The sequence below is a fragment of the Grampus griseus genome, assembly GCF_964374135.1.
Source record: "Grampus griseus genome assembly, chromosome: 11".
In the NCBI taxonomy this organism is placed as follows: domain Eukaryota; kingdom Metazoa; phylum Chordata; class Mammalia; order Artiodactyla; family Delphinidae; genus Grampus; species Grampus griseus.
The window spans coordinates 96,901,217-96,918,807 of record NC_139005.1 but is presented as its reverse complement, the minus strand read 5'-3'; the positions used below and the strand labels follow the sequence as shown (position 1 = coordinate 96,918,807).

Sequence of the window (17,591 nt, the reverse complement as noted above, 5' to 3'; positions counted from 1 at the left end):
CCCTGCACCTTGAGTGAGTGCCTGGGAGGCAGGTCCGACAACTATTCACTTTTCACAGATGAAAACTAAGGCTCAGAGAGGTGCAGGGATTGCCCAAGGTCATGCAGCGAGCGTCAGAGTCTGAATGTGGACCTGGCGACGTGTCAGCAAAGCTTCTGTGTCCTCATTGCTCCCCGCCCCACCCTGGGCACCGAGGAGACACTCGGTCCGAGTTTGCAGAACGTAATTGGATTTGGATGGATTGGATCAAATTAGATTCGACCTGGCGGGCAGCCTGGCCTGACTGGCACCAGGCCCCTGAAGACCAGGATTTCTGGGAACAACTCTGAAATTATATCTCACTTCCCCTCGAGGAGGGGAGGTGAACAGGGCTTTCTGCTGGACTCAGCACTGCATGGTATCACGATGGGGAGTGAGGCCGAGGGAGTGGCTGCGCCTGGCCCCGAGGCAGCTGTCTTGTGGTCCAGCTCCCAAGAGTAGACACGGTACAAAGCAGGGGCCCACAGGAGGACAGAGGGAGACAGGGCCTTTCGGTCCCGCAGGCTCGCAGAAGCCTGCTCTGTGCCCAGTTCTGGGCTCCGCCCTTGTTCTGGAGAAGCCCGTGGAGACGGTGTGCCAGCCAGAGCTGGCGGGAACGGGCCGGGCTGCCTCAGAGGAGCTGGGATGGGGCTGCAGCAGGGTGGGGGACCTGCAGTCCCTTCCAGTGTGGAGCCCAGGACCATTCTCCTGCAGCAGAAGTGCTTGGCAACACGCACCTTGCATGCCCCTGCCCCGGGGTTCACCTTTCACATCCAAACTTCCACTTGGCCCCATGGCCCTCAGCAGTAGCCCTCCCAGTACTACCCCTGTTAGCTCGCAGTGCTCAGGACCGCCTTCCTGGGCGGACAAGAAGGGAGAGCCGTCCGCTCTACCCCTGAGGCTCTGAGGCACAGAGGAAGCCACGCCAGGCTCCACGTGTTCCCTGCCCCGCCCTGCGCCTCCACAGTGCCTCTGCCACCGTGGCTTCATCTGTAAGGTGAGGGGCTGAGGTGGGCCACCCTGGGGTCTCTAAGCCTGTAACCCAGAGCCTCCCAGAGGGGCTGGGGCAGAGCTCCCCAGGATACTGTGTTAAGTGAGGGGGAGGGGGCTATCCACGAGTGCCTGCAGGACTTCTCAGAGCCTTTAACGTGCGTTGTGAATTCCCTACCTCAGGCGACCTGGGATGCTGTGTTTCACAGAACACACAGCAGAGAATGCCACAATAGTGCTTTCCAAATGCTCTATGCTTCTCACCTTGTCCCCTAAATAATAGGCAATGGGTTTAATCTGCTCTGAGGTAAGAAGGGCTTCATTTCTCTCTCCTCTCCCTCCCTCCTTCTCTCTTCTTCCTCCCTTCTCTCTCTTTCTCGCCCCCATTCTTCTTTGCTTTCTTTCAGTTACTGTTTGCTGACCCCTAGCTCGGGGCAGGCCCCGTGCTGGGTACTTGGGATACAGAAAAGAGTAAAGGTCAGGCCTCCCCTCAAATTACCCACGGTTGGCAGGAGAGCGCAACTTAGCAGCTACACGCATTTTACACAAGGCAGGATGAAGCAGCAGCAGTGTAGAAAAGCTCTAGGAACAGCCCTCCTTCCTTAAGAACCCGCTCTGTGCCACACACATTGCACGGTCTTCTCATTTGAGCCTCACGGCAACCCTCGGAGGTACACGGTCTGACAACCCATTTGTCAGCTGAGAAAAGGGAAGAAGGTATCTGACCAGAGGCTCAGGTACGAGCAGGGGAGCCCTGGCCCCGGCCCCTCCTGCACGAGGCTCAGCCTTCCTCGGAGTATTTTGATGGTGTGAGCACGTGGCCAGGCTGGCCTGCCGGCCTGGGGGCTGGACTCTCCCTCTGGCGCCTTTGCATCCGCTCCCCAGTAAGATCTCCTGAGCATCTGCCGTGTGCAGCCAGGGTTCTGGGCGCGGGACACAGCAGGGACAAGACACGGCCTCTCGGAGCTCACTGGCTGGTGGGCAGGGCGGCCGCAGGTAGACAGGCACGGGAGAAGCGCAGAGCCGGCCCTTAGCGTTGCGCCAGCTGGAAGGAAGAGACAAAGCCAGGACCCGCGGTGTGCGGGACAGAGCTTGAGCCGCGCCCAGAGAGTGAAGGAAGGCATCGGTTAGCCGCCAAGGGGAGCCACTCAGCTGCCCTGAGGCGTGGGTCTCACAGGCCAGCCTTTTAGCGCTCCCCTTGCTTAGGACGCCGCCAGAGTGACCTTGCTCGTAAGAGCCCGTCACCTTTCACGGAGCAGCTGCAGAGGGCGTGGGCCAGGCCTGCCCGAGGCCGCTCTGCTATACGTCCAGCCCAGTGGGAAGGCCGGTGGTGGCTGCAGAGGGAGAGCGGGGACTCAGAGGACAAGCAGGTGAGAGGTCGGGACCCCAGCTACCGTAAAGCACGGCCGCTCGAGGAACGCCACGCTGTGTGGAAAGGCTAGAGAGGTGACACCAGCAGGAGAGACGAGGCTTCGTGATGGTTCTGCAGGTGAGCTGAGGCTCCGCCCTCGTGCTCAGCGGCAGCCGGGTGAAGGTCAGAGAGGAGCGAGGGGTTCTGCGCTTCGTTGAGGGGCTGCCCGGAGAGCTTCACAGTCTGAATTTGCCTTGAATTTTCATAGGCTCTTAATTCTGAGGGCAACAAATAGTAACAGGTACCATTTGTTAGCCCAGCTCTGTGCCGGGTTCCTAGTTCTGTTCACCCCCCAGCAAATGCATGCTGCCTGTCCGTCATCTGAGTCCCACAAGGGTCGCTCAGTGACCCCCAGACCAGGAGAGCCACGGCTGGGAGCCCAGCGGCCTGGGTTCCAGGGCTGCCGTATGATCTGGGACAGCCACCCCTGCCTCGAGGCCCCGTTTTCCCCATTTGGAAGATGGATGGCAAGGAGCCGTCCAGCCCTGACCATCTGTGGTCCTGCCAGCCATGAAGCCGAGCTGCTCGTGGCCCGCGGAAGCCAGTGCCGCCCCAGAGTGGAGGGGAAGGTCACGCAGTTCCCACGTCCACGGCTGGGCAAGGGGCTGGGTCACCCGCACAGAGGAAGCCGTACCCCCGGCCCCTAGCTAGGCCGTTGTGGCCTTCTTTGGGGTGGTTGCTAGGGTCATTTTAAATATGATGGCAATGCTCTCACGACCACCACGTCAGGAGCGTCCAGAAGCGCTCGAGCTGAGCAGGGTGCTTGTGTTTTCAAACATCTGTCAGTTCTCAGTTGCCCCCTGCCCATGCTTCAAGTGGCCGAGGTCAAGATTGAGCTAGTTAGTCCTCACCTCGAACAGGAGGCCAGTGAGTCACCTGGGGGAGGAGGTCTCAGGGCCGTGTGGGCGGACAGCAGCCCTTCCTTTCATCTGCACTTAGCCTCTTGATGGACTTGTGACCTCTAACCTCTCACTTGACCCCTGACCTCATAAATTCTGGAAACTCCTCACAAATCACCAGGAAGATAAACATCAACCGGGGTCAACTGAAGGGGGTTCCGAGCCGCTGCAGGCAGACAGGGAGGGGGATCAAGTCTTCTGGGGTGGAGGGGATTTCCCCAAAACTGTGGGCGACTCAGGAGAGGGGCCAAACGGCCCACCCCAGGGAACCCTTCTTCTCCGTGATCACACCAGGGCCCTCAGAGTGCGTTTTGGCGAGATGCTTGGCGGGCGCTGACTGGGTGGTGTGTAGACGCCAGGCCTCCGGAGGTGGATGGGCCATAGTTCCTGCCCTCGAAGCCCGTGGGCAGCCCAGCTCTGCACTCAGCGAGGCCTCTGGGAGGGGAGAGGACAGGGAACCTGGCTGGCCTTGGGAGGGACAGGGCTTCCGCGTCGGCCAGAGGACGAGCTGCAAGGGCCTGCCGGGCAGGGCCAACGTGGACAGGCTCCAGATAAAAAAGCCCGCTGCAGCTAGGGCGTGGGGGTGCCGGGGCAGGCAGTGGCGTGGCCCAGCCTGAGTCGCTGCCACAGCCTCCCATTTCTGAAGTTTCCCAGCCAGCAGGCGAGTCCATTGCGAACTGCCCTTTTAAGTTGAGGCCTCGAAGGAAAAGGTGCCTGAGGTTTGCACACATATTTGCTTTAAAGAGGAACATCTGCCGACCAGCAGGACTCTCAGGCTGCCATTAGGAGCACAGTGCCGTGTGTGGCCTGGACCCGGAATAAGCACGGAGGGCGGAGGGACGCCTGCTCGGGGCTCCGGGCCTGCAGGGCTCTGCACTGAGGCTGGGGGTTCCATGGATCCGGGGAGCACTGCAGCTGGAGGCCAGCCGGGGCGTGTCGGCACCCTGACCCGTCAGCACTCCTCTGTGTGCCCAGCCTGACATGCAAGTCTCCACCTGCCCCACGGGGGCTTGTGGCATCCCCGTACAAACTGAAAAGTGCTGCGCACCGCCATCGTTTTAAATGCCACCCACGTCTGCTTTCGTGGGGAAACCATCTAAACCCCTGACCTGGGAAGCATCCTGCAGCCCATGCCCTGTAATCTGACCCAGGCCAGGAGCGTTTCCTCCGTGGGTCCTGCAAGCTCATTTCCGGCCTCCGAGCAAGGCCTGGCTCTAGACCTGGGCACCGTGTCCTCAGTTTACCCCAGGGGATCGCCATCTGGATGACTAGGTGCACCCTCCGTGTGCATGCCATGCACGTGCCAACGGCAGCCCAAGAACACTACGTTTGTTTGTGACATTTCGCCGGTTATCTCTTCTAAGCCTGAAATTTTCTCTCTCCCTGGTCCCCAACCCCTCTCTTGTCTGTCTCTTCCCAGAGGGTATGAACTGCATGAACAAAGACCATGGCTGTGCCCACATCTGCCGGGAGACGCCCAAAGGTGGGGTGGCTTGTGACTGCAGGCCTGGCTTTGACCTTGCCCACAACCAGAAGGACTGCACACGTAGGTAGATGGAGGCAAAGGGGTCAGACATTCCCACGCGTCTCCTGCCGCTGCTTTGTGGGGGGTCTGTCCAGTCTGCTGGACGTTGCCTGAGAAGGGCACTCAGTCCCCTGGGGGGAGAGAAGGGCAGGGCCCCCCCCCGAAGGGGCCTGGGAGGCATGAGACAAGGGCCGTAAGCCCCAGGCTCGGGGTTTCCCTGGCATAGTACCACTGACACAGCCCCAGACCTGGGCTGGATCTTATGCAGGGCCCTGCGTGACAACCCTGCCAGTGCTCATCGTAACCTCCTCCTTCCCCCCCGCCCCCGACCCGAGAGACCCATTGGCCCTGTGCTCGAGCTCTCCAGCAGGAACGGAGGGACTGTGGGTTCGCAGTGGGCCAGGGCAGCCCTTGGTAACAGAATGGTATAAAGAAGGCAAGGAGGGGACTTCCCTGGTGGCGCAGTGGTTGAGAATCCGCCTGCCAAAGCAGGGGACACGGGTTCGAGCCCTGGTCGGGGAAGATCCCACATGCCACAGAGCAGCTAAGCCCGCACACCACAACTACTGAGCCTGTGCTCTAGAGCCCGTGCTCTGCAACAGGAGAGGCCACTGCAATGAGAAGCCCACGCACCGCAACGAAGAGTAGACCCCGCTCACCGCAACTAGAAGAAGCCCGCGCTCAGCAACGAAAACCCAATGCAGCCAAAATATAAATAAATAAATTTACTTTTTTAAAAAAAAGAAGGCAAGGAGCTTGGTTCTGGGGGGGGGGTCCCAGCACAGACTGCACTGAGCTTGTTTCCAGGATCAAAGACCAGAGCTCATAGCCTAGCCCTGAAAGGCCCACTATAGACGATGATACCCTGGGGAATCTGGATTGAATGAGGCCTCTGGTCAAAGGTGCCGTTTCAGGACCAGCTTGGAGGTCAGCCTGCAGGACGCAGGCGTAATCCAGCCTCTTAATGTGGTCACTCGGCACTTCCCAGTAGGAATGGGAGCCAGCAAACGAAGTGAGACGGTGGCTGAACACACTGAGTCCTCAAAGCTTCGAACGCAGTGCATCCTCCCGGCACTGCGTGGGGAGTGGCAGGACGTGGCCTCTGCTCGCCGGGCAGCCAGGACGCCCAGATTGATGTGATGTTTGCTGTGTGTCTGAAAAGAGTGGAGGGTGGCTGGTGTGACTGCTGCCCGTCTCTGGCCAGAGACAAGCACTTCATACCAGGCCCACCTTGTGCTGCAGAAAAATGGTATGAAGGAGTCTGAGTCCAACTCCCAGGCTGGCCACTGAACCAGGACACAGACGCTGACCAGCTCTCCTAAAGAAAATGGGCTTTCTTTCCATTCTTCATTCTGTGGAGAAGACAGCTGGCCTTTGCCAGCCCGTCGTCCTTAGTCATCGTGACTCTTCCAGTTCTCCTCCACTCTCCTCAGTCATCGAGATCTCGGGGACCCACACGCCTCAGACGTAGTCCCTGTCACCAAGGGAGCTCGTGCTCCAGCCCCCACGCCTGATTCGTCCGTTTCCCAAGGTGAAGACACTTCCTCCTGCCCAGGTTGGTCCCCGATGTGGACCAGCCTTCCTCTTCTAGTCATTCCTGCGGGATCGCAGTGATCAATAGGTACACTGTCGCCAAGGGGAGGACCAATCAGGGACGCTGTTGACGGGGAAGTGCCCGGCTCTGACCCAGGCCCTCCTATCCTCTACAGCAGATGGATCCCTTTAGCTACAGAGAAACCTCCTGCCACCTGGCAACCTTCAGAACAGAGAAGGAATAACTCCAGCTTCCCAGTCCTCCCCGTGGGGTAATCTGAGCTTCCTCAGGACACAGGCCAGGGACCAGCATATGTGGCGTGGGCAGGCTTGTTGACAGGCTCGGCCAGGAGGAAAGCGCATTCCTTCAGTCCGCAAGCCTGGCTGACGCCTGCCCTGGCCAAGCCCTGAGCTAGGTGCCCGAGAGAGAGCCGCGGGTCCCAGGAAGTGGCTGGGACTGACTCACAGGCTGCCTAATCCTATGATTCCGTGTGGGGCGAGTGCTACAAGTGCTACAAGGGGACGGTTTGCTCAGAGAGCATCTCCTGAGGGACCAGCCTGGTCTGAGAGGTCAGGGATAAGGAGAGCTCTGTGCACGGCCAAGACTCCCCCGCCCCACCCGGACAGAGAAGAGCTAAGCCCGTGCCCCAAACTTTTGGTCAAGCAGATAGAGTCCCACCCTCTCTGCTCAGCGGCTGGGTGTTGCCAAGGTGTGTGGAGAGTCCAGTACCCACCCTGGGGCCCAGGAGTGGGTGACTGCCCTGCGGCCCTCCTGCCGAGGGACGGCACCCCTGGCTGTCCACCCCGTCAGCTTTGGTTTCTTCTGTGTGGTTAATGTGGATTAGCGTAAAGTTAGCTCTGAGACTTCCCTCTAGCCCTTGAGCTCACTTGAGGCCCAGGAAATTCTAGATCTGGAGTTGGGTCGGGGGCTGAGGCCTGGCCTAGGCAGCCGCTGTGAACGAGTGGGACCACGGGGGACTCTGCCCAAACTTTCCTCCCTCCAGAGCCCAGGACTCACTCCAGGGCCAGAGGAGGTTTTCTCCATCCTTCTCTGGGTCTTTCCGGAGCTCAGGCCTCCAGTATTTACTTCCGTGTACGTGCTATAGGCTCTCTACGTGCTCACAGCTCGGCCCGTGTGGTCTGGGAGATGCACGCGGGCCTGCAGAGAGGGAGCGAGAAAGTGGCCCTCGCTCCGGTTGCCTCAGACAGGCCCGTGTCCTCCGTAGAGCCACTTGCAGGGTGCCGTCCGTCTCCTGGAGCCCAGAGCCTGGAAAGAACTGTCCCCTCACTGTCCACCCCTGCCCACCCTGAATGGGGCTTTTCTCAGTCCAGAAAGGCACGTGATGTTCAGCCCAAGGTGGGGCTCTCCCCTCACCTGAGATCCGTGCTCAGCGGCAGCCCCCTGGGACCTTGGCTTCCCTGAGGCTCCTCCTGTGCAGAGAGATGAGAGACCCTGACTCGAGGCTGCTGGGCACCCAGAAATGCTGGGAGAAGAGACACTCCCACACAGAGGGGCCAGAGGGCTTGGTGGCAAAGCCCCAGCTGTTTCCTGAAGCAGTTCTGCATGTCCTTGAAATGTCGCCCCGGAAGCTGGGTCCCTCCTTCGGATGGTCATGAGCTCCCTGTGGAAGAGGCAGCCCGCCAGCCGCTGGTCGCTGAGGACAGCGTCTGGGACAGTGAGTAGGACCCATTCTCCTCGCGCCCTCCTCACCTGGCAGGGAGACTGCGTGTGGCCAGGTCAGCAGGGCCAGCGTCGCTCAGGCTGGAAACCCCAGAGCCTCCGTGCTGTTCTCTGGGTGGAAGGAGGAGTACCCGGGAAACGCAGCTGCAGAACTCAGCTCTGAAACACCTGGAATCCTTCACCGGGGAGTTGCCACCACGTGACCTCCCTCTGGCCCCAGCCCTGCTCACGGGTCACCTGTTACAACATCATTCAGGCTGTGCCAGTTGGGAGTTTTCTGCCCCTCTGACTGTGGTTGGTCTGAGACTCACTTCTGCATACCTGATCATCATTAGGGTTTTCAGATAAATTCAGAGTGTAGATAGAATTCTGGACAAATGGGTAAGGTCTCCAGGAAGACACCCTGTCCTCAAGGCCCCGGTGTACCGTTTGCACACAGATGACGGGCGCCCTGTCATCTTACAGCGGAGTAAAGCAGGGGCAGCCGGAAGCCCTGCCGTGGAGACCTTGGATCTCCTTTCGCGACATCCCTCACCCTGGGAAGAGAGAACAATGTGTATTCTTTCCAATCAACTTGAATTTCTCCTTTTCCCTGCTTACACGGGCTCCTGCTTGTTCAGCCCCCTTTTCAGCGCCTGGGTTGCTGATGCTGTGAAACATTTTAAGATCCTGGTCTGAAGGGCAGCAGCTCCTCCAGGCCGTAGGCCCTGCGCACTGTGTAACACGTTTAAATAAAAGGTCATTTTCAAACCTGCATCTGAGATGACGTTAATTTGCATATGTTCTGTCTGTTTGGACATTTCCTTGGGAGGATTAGGGCTTAGAGTGGATAGAGATTGAGGTGGCTGCTGGGACTTGGAGGGAATAGGCATCCATGGGGACATCCTTCCACGTGCCCCAGGACATAAGCAAAAGAAAGAAAGGTCTACGAGAGCGAAGGAAATGAGCGCCACCCCTCCCATGGGCCTGCCCCCTCCCACCGCCTTGAAGAGTATGTCTGGTATTCACAGACATTTGCCCCATCGGGACAGGCTATTGTAAAGTGTCTTTTGCAACCTAGGAAGGAAAAATCGTCTAGCTTATCCCTTTCTTCAACTAACACCATCTGAGTGCGTCAGCTGTGTGCCAGCTCTGTTCGAAGCCCAGACGACCCAAAGTCCATTCTCTGTCCCACCCCAGTTCGCCTCTAGGGAGGGAGCGATTCCACCCAAGACCCCAGAGGGGCTGATGTCCAGGGAAATGTGTGCCTCTGCGCTGACTGTCTCATGTCCCCACTTTCCTCCCCCATCCCTTAAAGAAACAACCAACGGCGATAAACTAATCGTTTTTGTTGTCATTCTGTTCACATACACGTGTGTACACTTTGGGCCTAACTAGTAACCTGTAACTATGGAAACGGAGGCTGCCAGCACAGCTGTGAGGACACGGACACAGGCCCTGTGTGCGGCTGCCACCAGAAGTACGCCCTGCACTCAGACGGCCGGACATGCATCGGTGAGTAAGCGCTTCGGCCAAGCAGCAGCGCTCTGCGCCACCCTGCCCCCCGAAAGTGGCCACACCCCACTGCATCCTGGTTTCCAAGAAGGAAGCTTAGGGGGAAAAATAAAGGGAGCGCCCACGATACTGATGGGGCTGGCGGGCGACCCCAAGGGGAGCTTTCTGTGCACACTTCCCAGGGTCGCCCATCCACACAGACCAAGCGCCTCTGCTTTGTGTCACTGCGGGTTTTCTGAGGGGCCTCGTCCTCCGCGTGCAGGTGGTTCCAGGCAGGTGATCTGTGGGGAGGAGGGTGGTGTGTGCGCCTCTGGAGGGCAGCTTCTGTTCCTGAAGCACAGGGGTTTCCTCCCCTAACGTGGAGACACACCGGAGACTCGGCCATCCTGCATCACCACCTCCTTGGCGGTGTGAGCTGCCCACAGCATCTGGAAAACCAAGAGCTTTTCTCAGAAAACTGCTTTCAGTCTTGGTTGTCTAGAACAGCAGGGGAGAGGGCCGGTGTGAATCCCGGGTCAGGTCTGGGTGTCTTTAACTGCTCTCCACTCCCGAGCTACGGGGCCTCTCGCCGGACCTCCTCTCCCACCTAGAGCCCCTTCTTCTCGGGTGCCCCCTCCTGACACCCCTCGGGTGTCACCTCACCTTGCAAGAGTGTCAGTTTCAGTCTCTGTCACCTCCGTCCTCCTGGTCCTTAGTTGCAAGGGGAAGCTGGAGTATTTGTGATTATCTCAACTTATAATCACTAGTAAGTTCTTTCCCCACTCAAAACTAACAGCCTACTTTTTAACTGAGAAAAAGAGGAATTTCAAAGTTGGTGCCCAGAGTTCACCCTCCTCTTTCTCTACAACACTGGCAAAGTTCAGCACCCCCTCGCAAGTCAGTTATCATATTCATTTTTTGTAAAAATGCCCTGTTTTTTTATTATCGACTCAGAAGATATTTCTTGAGGGACTTTCAAGTAACAGAAAAGGGTTGGCAAGCAAGCAAAGCCATGAAGCCCGGAGTCCGCTGTCACCTTCTGTCCCCCGTGGCTCTGCTCCCTTGTGCCCCGGGGGAGTCGGGCGGAGGGGCCGGGCCGGGCAGCAGCGGTCGCGTCCCAGTCCCGGGCTGTCGTCCCAGGTGCTGCCTGCGTGGTTCTCCCTTCCTCTGTGTGGTCTCTCCTCTCAGACAGCCATTTTGGGTTTCATTTTATCTCATTCCTCCTGCTTTTCTGGTGATGGTCCCTGATTGCCTGTCTTGTCTGATAACTGACGTTCGTTAATGATTTTCAGAGCCAAAAGCCAAACCAAACCAAAGAACCAAAAAAAAAAAAAAAAAAAAAAAAAAATCAAAGCAGAACCCGGTCTCAGACCAGTGTCTCTATTGCAGCCTGATCCCATCTAGAACTCCCTCTCCCACCTCTCTCCCTGTCTCCACTGGCCCCGGGGGCTCTCCCGGCCCGCCGGCCCCCTTCCTGTCTCGTCTGCTGGGGTCTCCCACAGCGTTTGCGTCTGCAGTGGAGCTGCCTCCTCCAGCCCCTGGAGCAGCGCAGACAGCTGCCGGCCAGACACACGCCCAGCCTCGTCTAACACTCCTTGTCTTTGTGCACCTGGCTCATCCTCTCTTATTTTTTTATCCTTTAGTGTCTGCTGCACGTGAAGGTCCCTGCTTGGATCTGCTGTCTAACATAGCTTCCCTCACCCTGCCCCTTCCCCTCCCCTCTCCTTAGAAATCCTTTCCCAGACCCAGCTCCTGGGCGCTGGGCCGTTACTCCCTGCTGGCCCAGAGAACCTTTCATCTGCCTTTGCTCACTGCTCCCAGGGCTCCCCCGGGAGCAAATGTCCCCACACATCTCCCACTGAGCAAAGAAACGCGAGCCAGCTAAGCTCACGTGCTCCTCTATGGGGACCACGCCGGCAGCTCCCGGCCGCCTGGCCGCTGTCTCTCTGTGCACGCTCCTAAAACGGCCGCCCCTCTTTGCAGCCTCTCGTTGAGCACTTGAGTGTCTCGCTCCAGTCCTCCATAGACAAGCAGGCAACCAGCGCTGCCCAAATCGACCCCCTGGCTTCTCTGTGTCTGTTCGGTTGGATCCCCTGTTGAGTGTACGCGTGTTTGTCCCTCTGTATGTTTTGTTCTTAATTCTGCATGAGTGCTGGACGCATTTTCACGCCCTTGAGACAGGGCGTCTGCTGTCCAGGCGTATCCATCACCGGACCTCGCGGGTCCTGTCCCCCCTTGTCCTGGGCCTTGTCCTGTGCCTGCGTCTTCAGCCTGAGCCGGGGTGTCTGTAGCTGCCTGGGTCTTCGCGAGCTCCGCGGGGGTGCTGTCCACCTCCCCAGCCCTCCGCACGCGGGTCCTGTCTGTTCTGACCTCAGCCTCCTCCTGTGTTTGTTTGCAGATGAGCCCTGTGTCCCCCCCACCGTGTCCTCTTGTGGTCATATCCCTCTTCTGCCCCCCTCCCCCGCTCTGCCGCCTCTTCGCTCTGCCCTGAACACGCCATCTGGAGGTTCCTGGGATTAGCCCCTTGGCGAGGACGCCGCGCTGGCCCGGCATGCGCCACGCCAAGAGGCTGACTGTCTTGGGCCGCGGGAAGTGGGCTCTCATTAACCACCGGCTCCGTGTTTGTCCCTTACTTGTGTTTTAGAAAAGGATGAGGCTGCAATTGAGCGCTCTCAGTGCAATGCCACGTCAGTAGCTGATGTGGACAAGCGGGGGAAACGGCGGCTACTCATGGGTAACACTTTTCTTCCACTTCCTTTGTTGTACTTGCACCTTTGTTCGTGTGTGTGTGTGTGTGTGTGTGTGTGTGTGTGTGTGTGTGGTGTGTGCTGGCGTGTGGGGTGTCTATATGCATACTTGTATGTCAGGCTGTGAGAGCTGTGCTGGCGTGTGGGGTGAGCGTGTGTGGGGACTGTTTATCTGTGCGGTGTGCCCACGTGTGTGTGATCGTGCGTGCCGTGGGTGAGTGTGAGGGGCTCTGCTCCAGATGTGAACTCACTTTTTCCTTTTTAAGGTTTTTACCCTTCATCGAATACATGTATTTCTCTGTGTGTTTGTAGCAAAGAATCCAGAGGCAGTGTCTCGTGGCTTCTGCGTGTAAGGACATGTGCTCTGTAAACCCCCTCTACTCGCAGTAATGCCCACATGTGCAGTTAGGGTTCCAGGGTCAGCAAAGCAACGCTGAGACGCAGAAGCAAAGTGGGTGTTAGTGTAGAACAGGGGTTCAGGCAGCACGTCCTTATCTGTCTCCTCGCCAGAGAGGAGCCACGTGCAGGGGGAAAAAAACTACATCTAAATGCGGGGCAGCAGGGTCTCGGGGTGTCCAGTCCACCCTGCTTGCTTTATAGTTGGGAAATCTGCTACCCAGAGAGGGGAGGACCGATCAGGGTCACCTGGCAGCCCCTTCTGGCCCCAAAGCTCCCCAGTCCATGAATGACCCCAGCCCAAGCCCACTTTTCCCCAGCCCGCCCCCCTCGGGCCCCCGCCCCCCTCGGGGGTCCATGTGATGTCAGCTGCGCTCTGAGCCCTGCCCTGGGCTGGATGCAGACTCTAGGGAAGCTTGCCCAGAAACACCTGGGGCCGCTCCGGGCGGCTGGAGGCCTGCTGGTGTAGCTGATCCCGGGCAGGGTGAGGAAAACGGAGAAAAGAACTGCTCTGCACCTGAGCTCGGTCTGCAGAACAGAAGAGCCATCTGTCTCCACATTCACTCGTTCCTCTGCCCCTCAGCCAGTGCCAGTTCTGGGGTCGCTGGCCCCTGGGTGGCACTAGCCGTCAGGCCTCTGGAGCACAGCTATCGGGCCACCTGGGATTGTCACGACCTTCTTTGTGGCACTCCTGTTAGGTCACACCAGCCTTGGGAGCTGTGAGGTCAGGTGGTGCATTTCTCACATCTCGGAGGAGGAAACTGAGGCTCACTGGGGTGCCCTGGCTTGCCCAAGGTCACACGTAAGTTACCCTGCACAGCTGAGCTTAACCCAGAGGTCATGGCCACGTGGGCCATCTTAAGTGTCGGCGTCACAGGACCGTGGAGGTCAGAGCCTAAAGGTCCCAGAGAGGTCAGTCAGTGTTGTGGTCCTCGTAGGGACCTCAAAGGAGCCCAGGCATCTGGGGAGGAGTCTGAGTGGGGCTGAGGGAGGGATGTGGCCTTGAGTGCCAGGGAGTAGGCTTGAGGTCTCCCCCAGTGAGGAAGCCGTGGGCTGGCCGACAGCTCTGTGAACCCCCGGTCCGTGCTGGGCAGGACAGATGTAGCCCTGTTCTCAGACGAGAGCGCTACAGGCCAGAGAGGCCAGAGGACTCACTCTGGTTACACAGGGACAGGCTCAGGCTAGAAGCCCGCTCTCTGCAAGTTCTCTGTACGAGGCTGTCTCGTTGACTTGGGCCATCGGGCTTGGCCTGGAAACCACGAAGGGGTGGGCTTAGAGGCTCCAGCAATCAGGTGTGTCCACTGCCCTGCACAAAAGGCTGAGTCAGTACTAAGGACTTTCTGAAGAGGTGGCTGGCAGCGGGTGATGGGAACCTACGAGCTTCTGGTGCTCTGATGGCCCCTGGGGACACAGTGCAGGGCCTTGCGCAGAGCAGGACCTCAGGAAAAGCTGGTTGCCTCGGAGCAGGAACGAAGGCTTCCTGGAGGAGGTGCCCAGGGATGCGTAGGGCCTCACTGCTCACTCTTCACGCAGGCAGGTGTCTGGCGAGGAGAGAAAGGGCGGGGCCTGGAGCCTGGATGAGCCTGGCAATGGGAAGGGTAGATCTGAGGCAAGGTGGGTGACGACACGGGGCAGTTCTCCAGGTCAGGCTCAGCAGGAAGGCCAGCTGGAGGGAGAGGGCGGGTGAACCTCGCGGCCCGGGGAAGGCCCCTTCCCCTCCAGCCACAGCCTCCCTGCCAACAGGGCTGAGCCCAGGCACGGAGCTCGTGTTCAGCAAGAACCGGGGTGGTCAGACTTCACCCCGTCACTGAACGGGTCCCACGTGCGGCTGGTCTCTGGTCAGCTGGGGTCCCCGGCTGAGGCTCTGAGCTCCTGTCCTCAGTCTAGTCACACACACGTCCTCAGTCTCTCTCTCTCACACACGCACCATGGGCTGGTGGAAGGAGGTGGGACCTGGTGACTTAGCTGTGTCGGGGGGTCGAACTTGGGGGAGAGGGAGGGTGCCAGGCGGGGCTTGTCAGAGAAAAGTAGGGGAGGCAGGGCACTGGCTGGCCCCAGGTGGGCGGACCGAGGCTCGGAGAGGATGGGACTCACCCACAGCCCCCCTGTGAGTTGGGCAGAACCAGGCATCCTGGCACCTGGGCCCTGGCACTCTGGGGACCAAGTGTGGCTAGAGGGAGCAGTCCAGCCCCTGTCCTGAGAAGGCGCAGAGCAGCCAGCCGGAAGTCCTTGGCTTCCTGTCGAGCCTGAGGCCTTAGAGCTTTCGCCTCCATCTGGGCCTCAGACGAAATTTGATTCTGATTCTAGCCGGTCTGTAGGCTCATCTCATCAAGTGTGAAAGCCGTGGGAGGCTTCACCTCCACAGGCAGCTGACACACAGCACGCTTCTGACTGCCACTTTCCCAGCCCCCAGAAATGAGAGTGGGGCGAGGGCAGGGTCCCGGGAGTGGTGGGTGTGAGCACGCCCTCCCCGAGACCCTGAGGGCGGCTTCTGTGAGGTGGGACTGCAGGTGGAAGGGGTCCCTGCAGCTGTGTGGGCAGTGGGCTCAGAGCGCACCTACCGGGAAGCCTGGGCTGGGACACACCTGAGCCCTCCGCACTCCTTCCGGGCCTGACTCACCTACGAGACCGTGTTCCCCAGCCGCCCCACCCCGTCCGCCGGCCCCCTCTCCTCTGTCCTGCTTTAACTCTTTCATTGAGGATTCGGTCCACGTGGGTCCCCAGTCCCGTCAGGGATATACCTCAGTGTCCCTGGCTGCCTGGTCGCCCCTCCCCATGCCCACTTCCTGATGTTTTTGCTGGTCAGCGTGGCTCCCCTGCCCAGCCACACTCAGGGGGGCCCTGGAGTGGTAATACTGATTGTCCACCAGAGCCACGAATGGAAAGCACCCCAAAGAGGCCAAGCCACCTCTTTTTTTCTCCGTACAGTTTTCAGAGGAGCCCCAGAGTATAGAAACAGATGACAATGACCAAGCGCCTCGGTACCCCTGCCCACTGGTTCCCGTCCCACCCACCTGGGTAGGGCCTGCCCCTCAAGCCCACGCTTGCCTCCATGTGGGCGTCTCTAGCTGGCTCCAGCCAAGGGCAGGCCAGGTGGCGGCCGCTGACTATTGACCGACGCGTCGCCGGAGCTCAGGGCTTTCCATGGCGGGATTTCCTGGTCTGTCCCAAGGAAGTTGGGGCGCTTTGGGGTTGCTCAGCCGGGCTGTATCTTTCTTTGAAGAGCTGTGTGTTTGTCCTCAGAGCAGGGACACTTGATGGGAGTGGCGCCAACCGTGACTCCTCTTTCTGGTTTGTGCTCCTGGCCCAGGCTCTGGAGCCAGATCTGGGCTCTGCGCCCCCATCGCCGCACTCACGTCTCTCAGCCTCGGCTTTCTCTTTTGCAGAAAGAGGGCTGTGGTCCCTCCTCTGAAGCAGGCTGGCGAGAGCCTTGGCATGCGGCACCTGGCCGTGTGTGTGGCAGGCGCCAGGTGCTCGGTCACATCCCATTCTTCCCCTGGCCGTTAGCATTTTACTGCCAGCAAGGAATACAGCCTCGAGATGGCGATGGCGAGGCCCAGGCAGTGAGGCGGGAAGCCCAGGGCCTGCCTGACCTTGGTCAGGTCGTAGGTGGGCTGACGCAGTCAGAAGGGGGACCTGGAGAACGAGAAGGGTGAATAAGCACCTCTCAGAGGCCAGCCAGGTGCCCAGAATCTGGACCCTTCCAGGAGGCCCGCCCAGCTCACAGACTGGAACTGTGAAAAGAAAGGGCAGATGCAGACCCCGAGGGCCAGCTTCGCTCTGCCCTGCTCCCGGCCCTGGCCCCAAGAAGTCACGGGTGGGGGGGGGGGGCGTGGGGGGCATACACCAGGGCTGAAGGCCGCACCTGGAAGCAGGGAGGTTTGTGCACGGGGGCTGGGCCCTGTCTTCCTCAGCCCCAGGCTGTCATCTCGCCTGTCCTTCCCCCTGTCCCGTGTCCCCGGGGCAGCCCTCAGGAACCTGGAACGAGGCTTCCCGTCTGTTGAGCAGGCTTGGGGCTAAGTGCTTGTGTGCCTAGACATATTCAGTGTTCCCAGGACCTGCAAGGATGCCATTCAGCATTTCGGATGAGGAAACTGAGGCCCAGGGAGGTGAGTGGCTGGCCCAGCCCCACACCATCCTGCCCTCCCCCCACAGCGCAGCGCACTCCCTCCAGGGCAGGGGGGCTGGTGACGGGCCTGTCTCCCCGCACTTTGCCCAGGGCTGGCGCTAAGAGCTCGGAGAGTGCTGGCAGCTGTTGGTGGGTGTTCCGGGGAGGAGGGTCTAACACCCAAACCTCCCCGCTCACACACCGCTGGAGGGGCGGCGTAGCACCAAGGAAAGGTCACCGGCCAGGTGACCTTTCTCAGGCTGCTTCTGCCCACCAAGCCTCCTGCACCTCCTGTGGAACGGGTTTGTGATGCTGTGCCCGCGCTCCTGAGGATGGCCTCGCGGGAGAGGCTGCCCTCAGCGCACGTCCACTTAACTGTCAGAAAAGGCGAGAGGCAGAGGCCAGGGGAGAGGCTGAGGATGGCCTCACGGGAGAGGCTGCCCGCAGCCCCCGTCCACTTACCTGTCAGAAAAGGCGAGAGGCAGAGGCCAGGGGTGAGGTTTGCTGCCGGGGCCCTGCTCTGCCGCCTGCTCCAGTGTAAAACCTCTGTGTCCTCTGGGCCATTCGAGATCCCCCCAGAGCGTACAAAGAAACCTCCCCCCGGGGTCAGCTCACCTCTCCCCTGCAGCTCTCGCCGCAGACCACAGGGCACCGTCCTCAGGTCCGGGAGATTCTGCTCTCCGAGCACTAGTGTGAAAACAGCCCTCACCGGGCAGGCCTGTGACAAGGCCTTGCCCTGAAATCCCAAGCCCCCTGGTGTCTGCAGGAGACAGTTCTCCGGACAGAGACCGACCCCACAGCGAGCGGCCC

The 17,591-nt window shown here is 59.6% G+C and overlaps 1 protein-coding gene across 3 annotated transcripts in view; it reads left to right on the top strand.

The window, feature by feature from the left end:
- The window catches only part of SCUBE1 (signal peptide, CUB domain and EGF like domain containing 1), a gene marked incomplete at its 5' end in the record, with an annotated part of 125,981 nt that overhangs the window by 65,054 nt on the left and 43,336 nt on the right, over positions 1-17,591 (top strand). The window contains 3 exons of one of the 3 annotated variants that reach the window (XM_082667048.1): positions 4,739-4,864; positions 9,435-9,551; positions 12,175-12,264. The exons of 1 other annotated variant lie outside the window; for it this stretch is intronic. In XM_082667048.1, the coding sequence (XP_082523174.1) occupies positions 4,739-4,864; positions 9,435-9,551; positions 12,175-12,264 (333 nt within the window). The remainder of the gene's footprint in view (positions 1-4,738; positions 4,865-9,434; positions 9,552-12,174; positions 12,265-17,591) is intronic. One more of the 3 variants, XM_082667049.1, reaches the window with a different exon arrangement.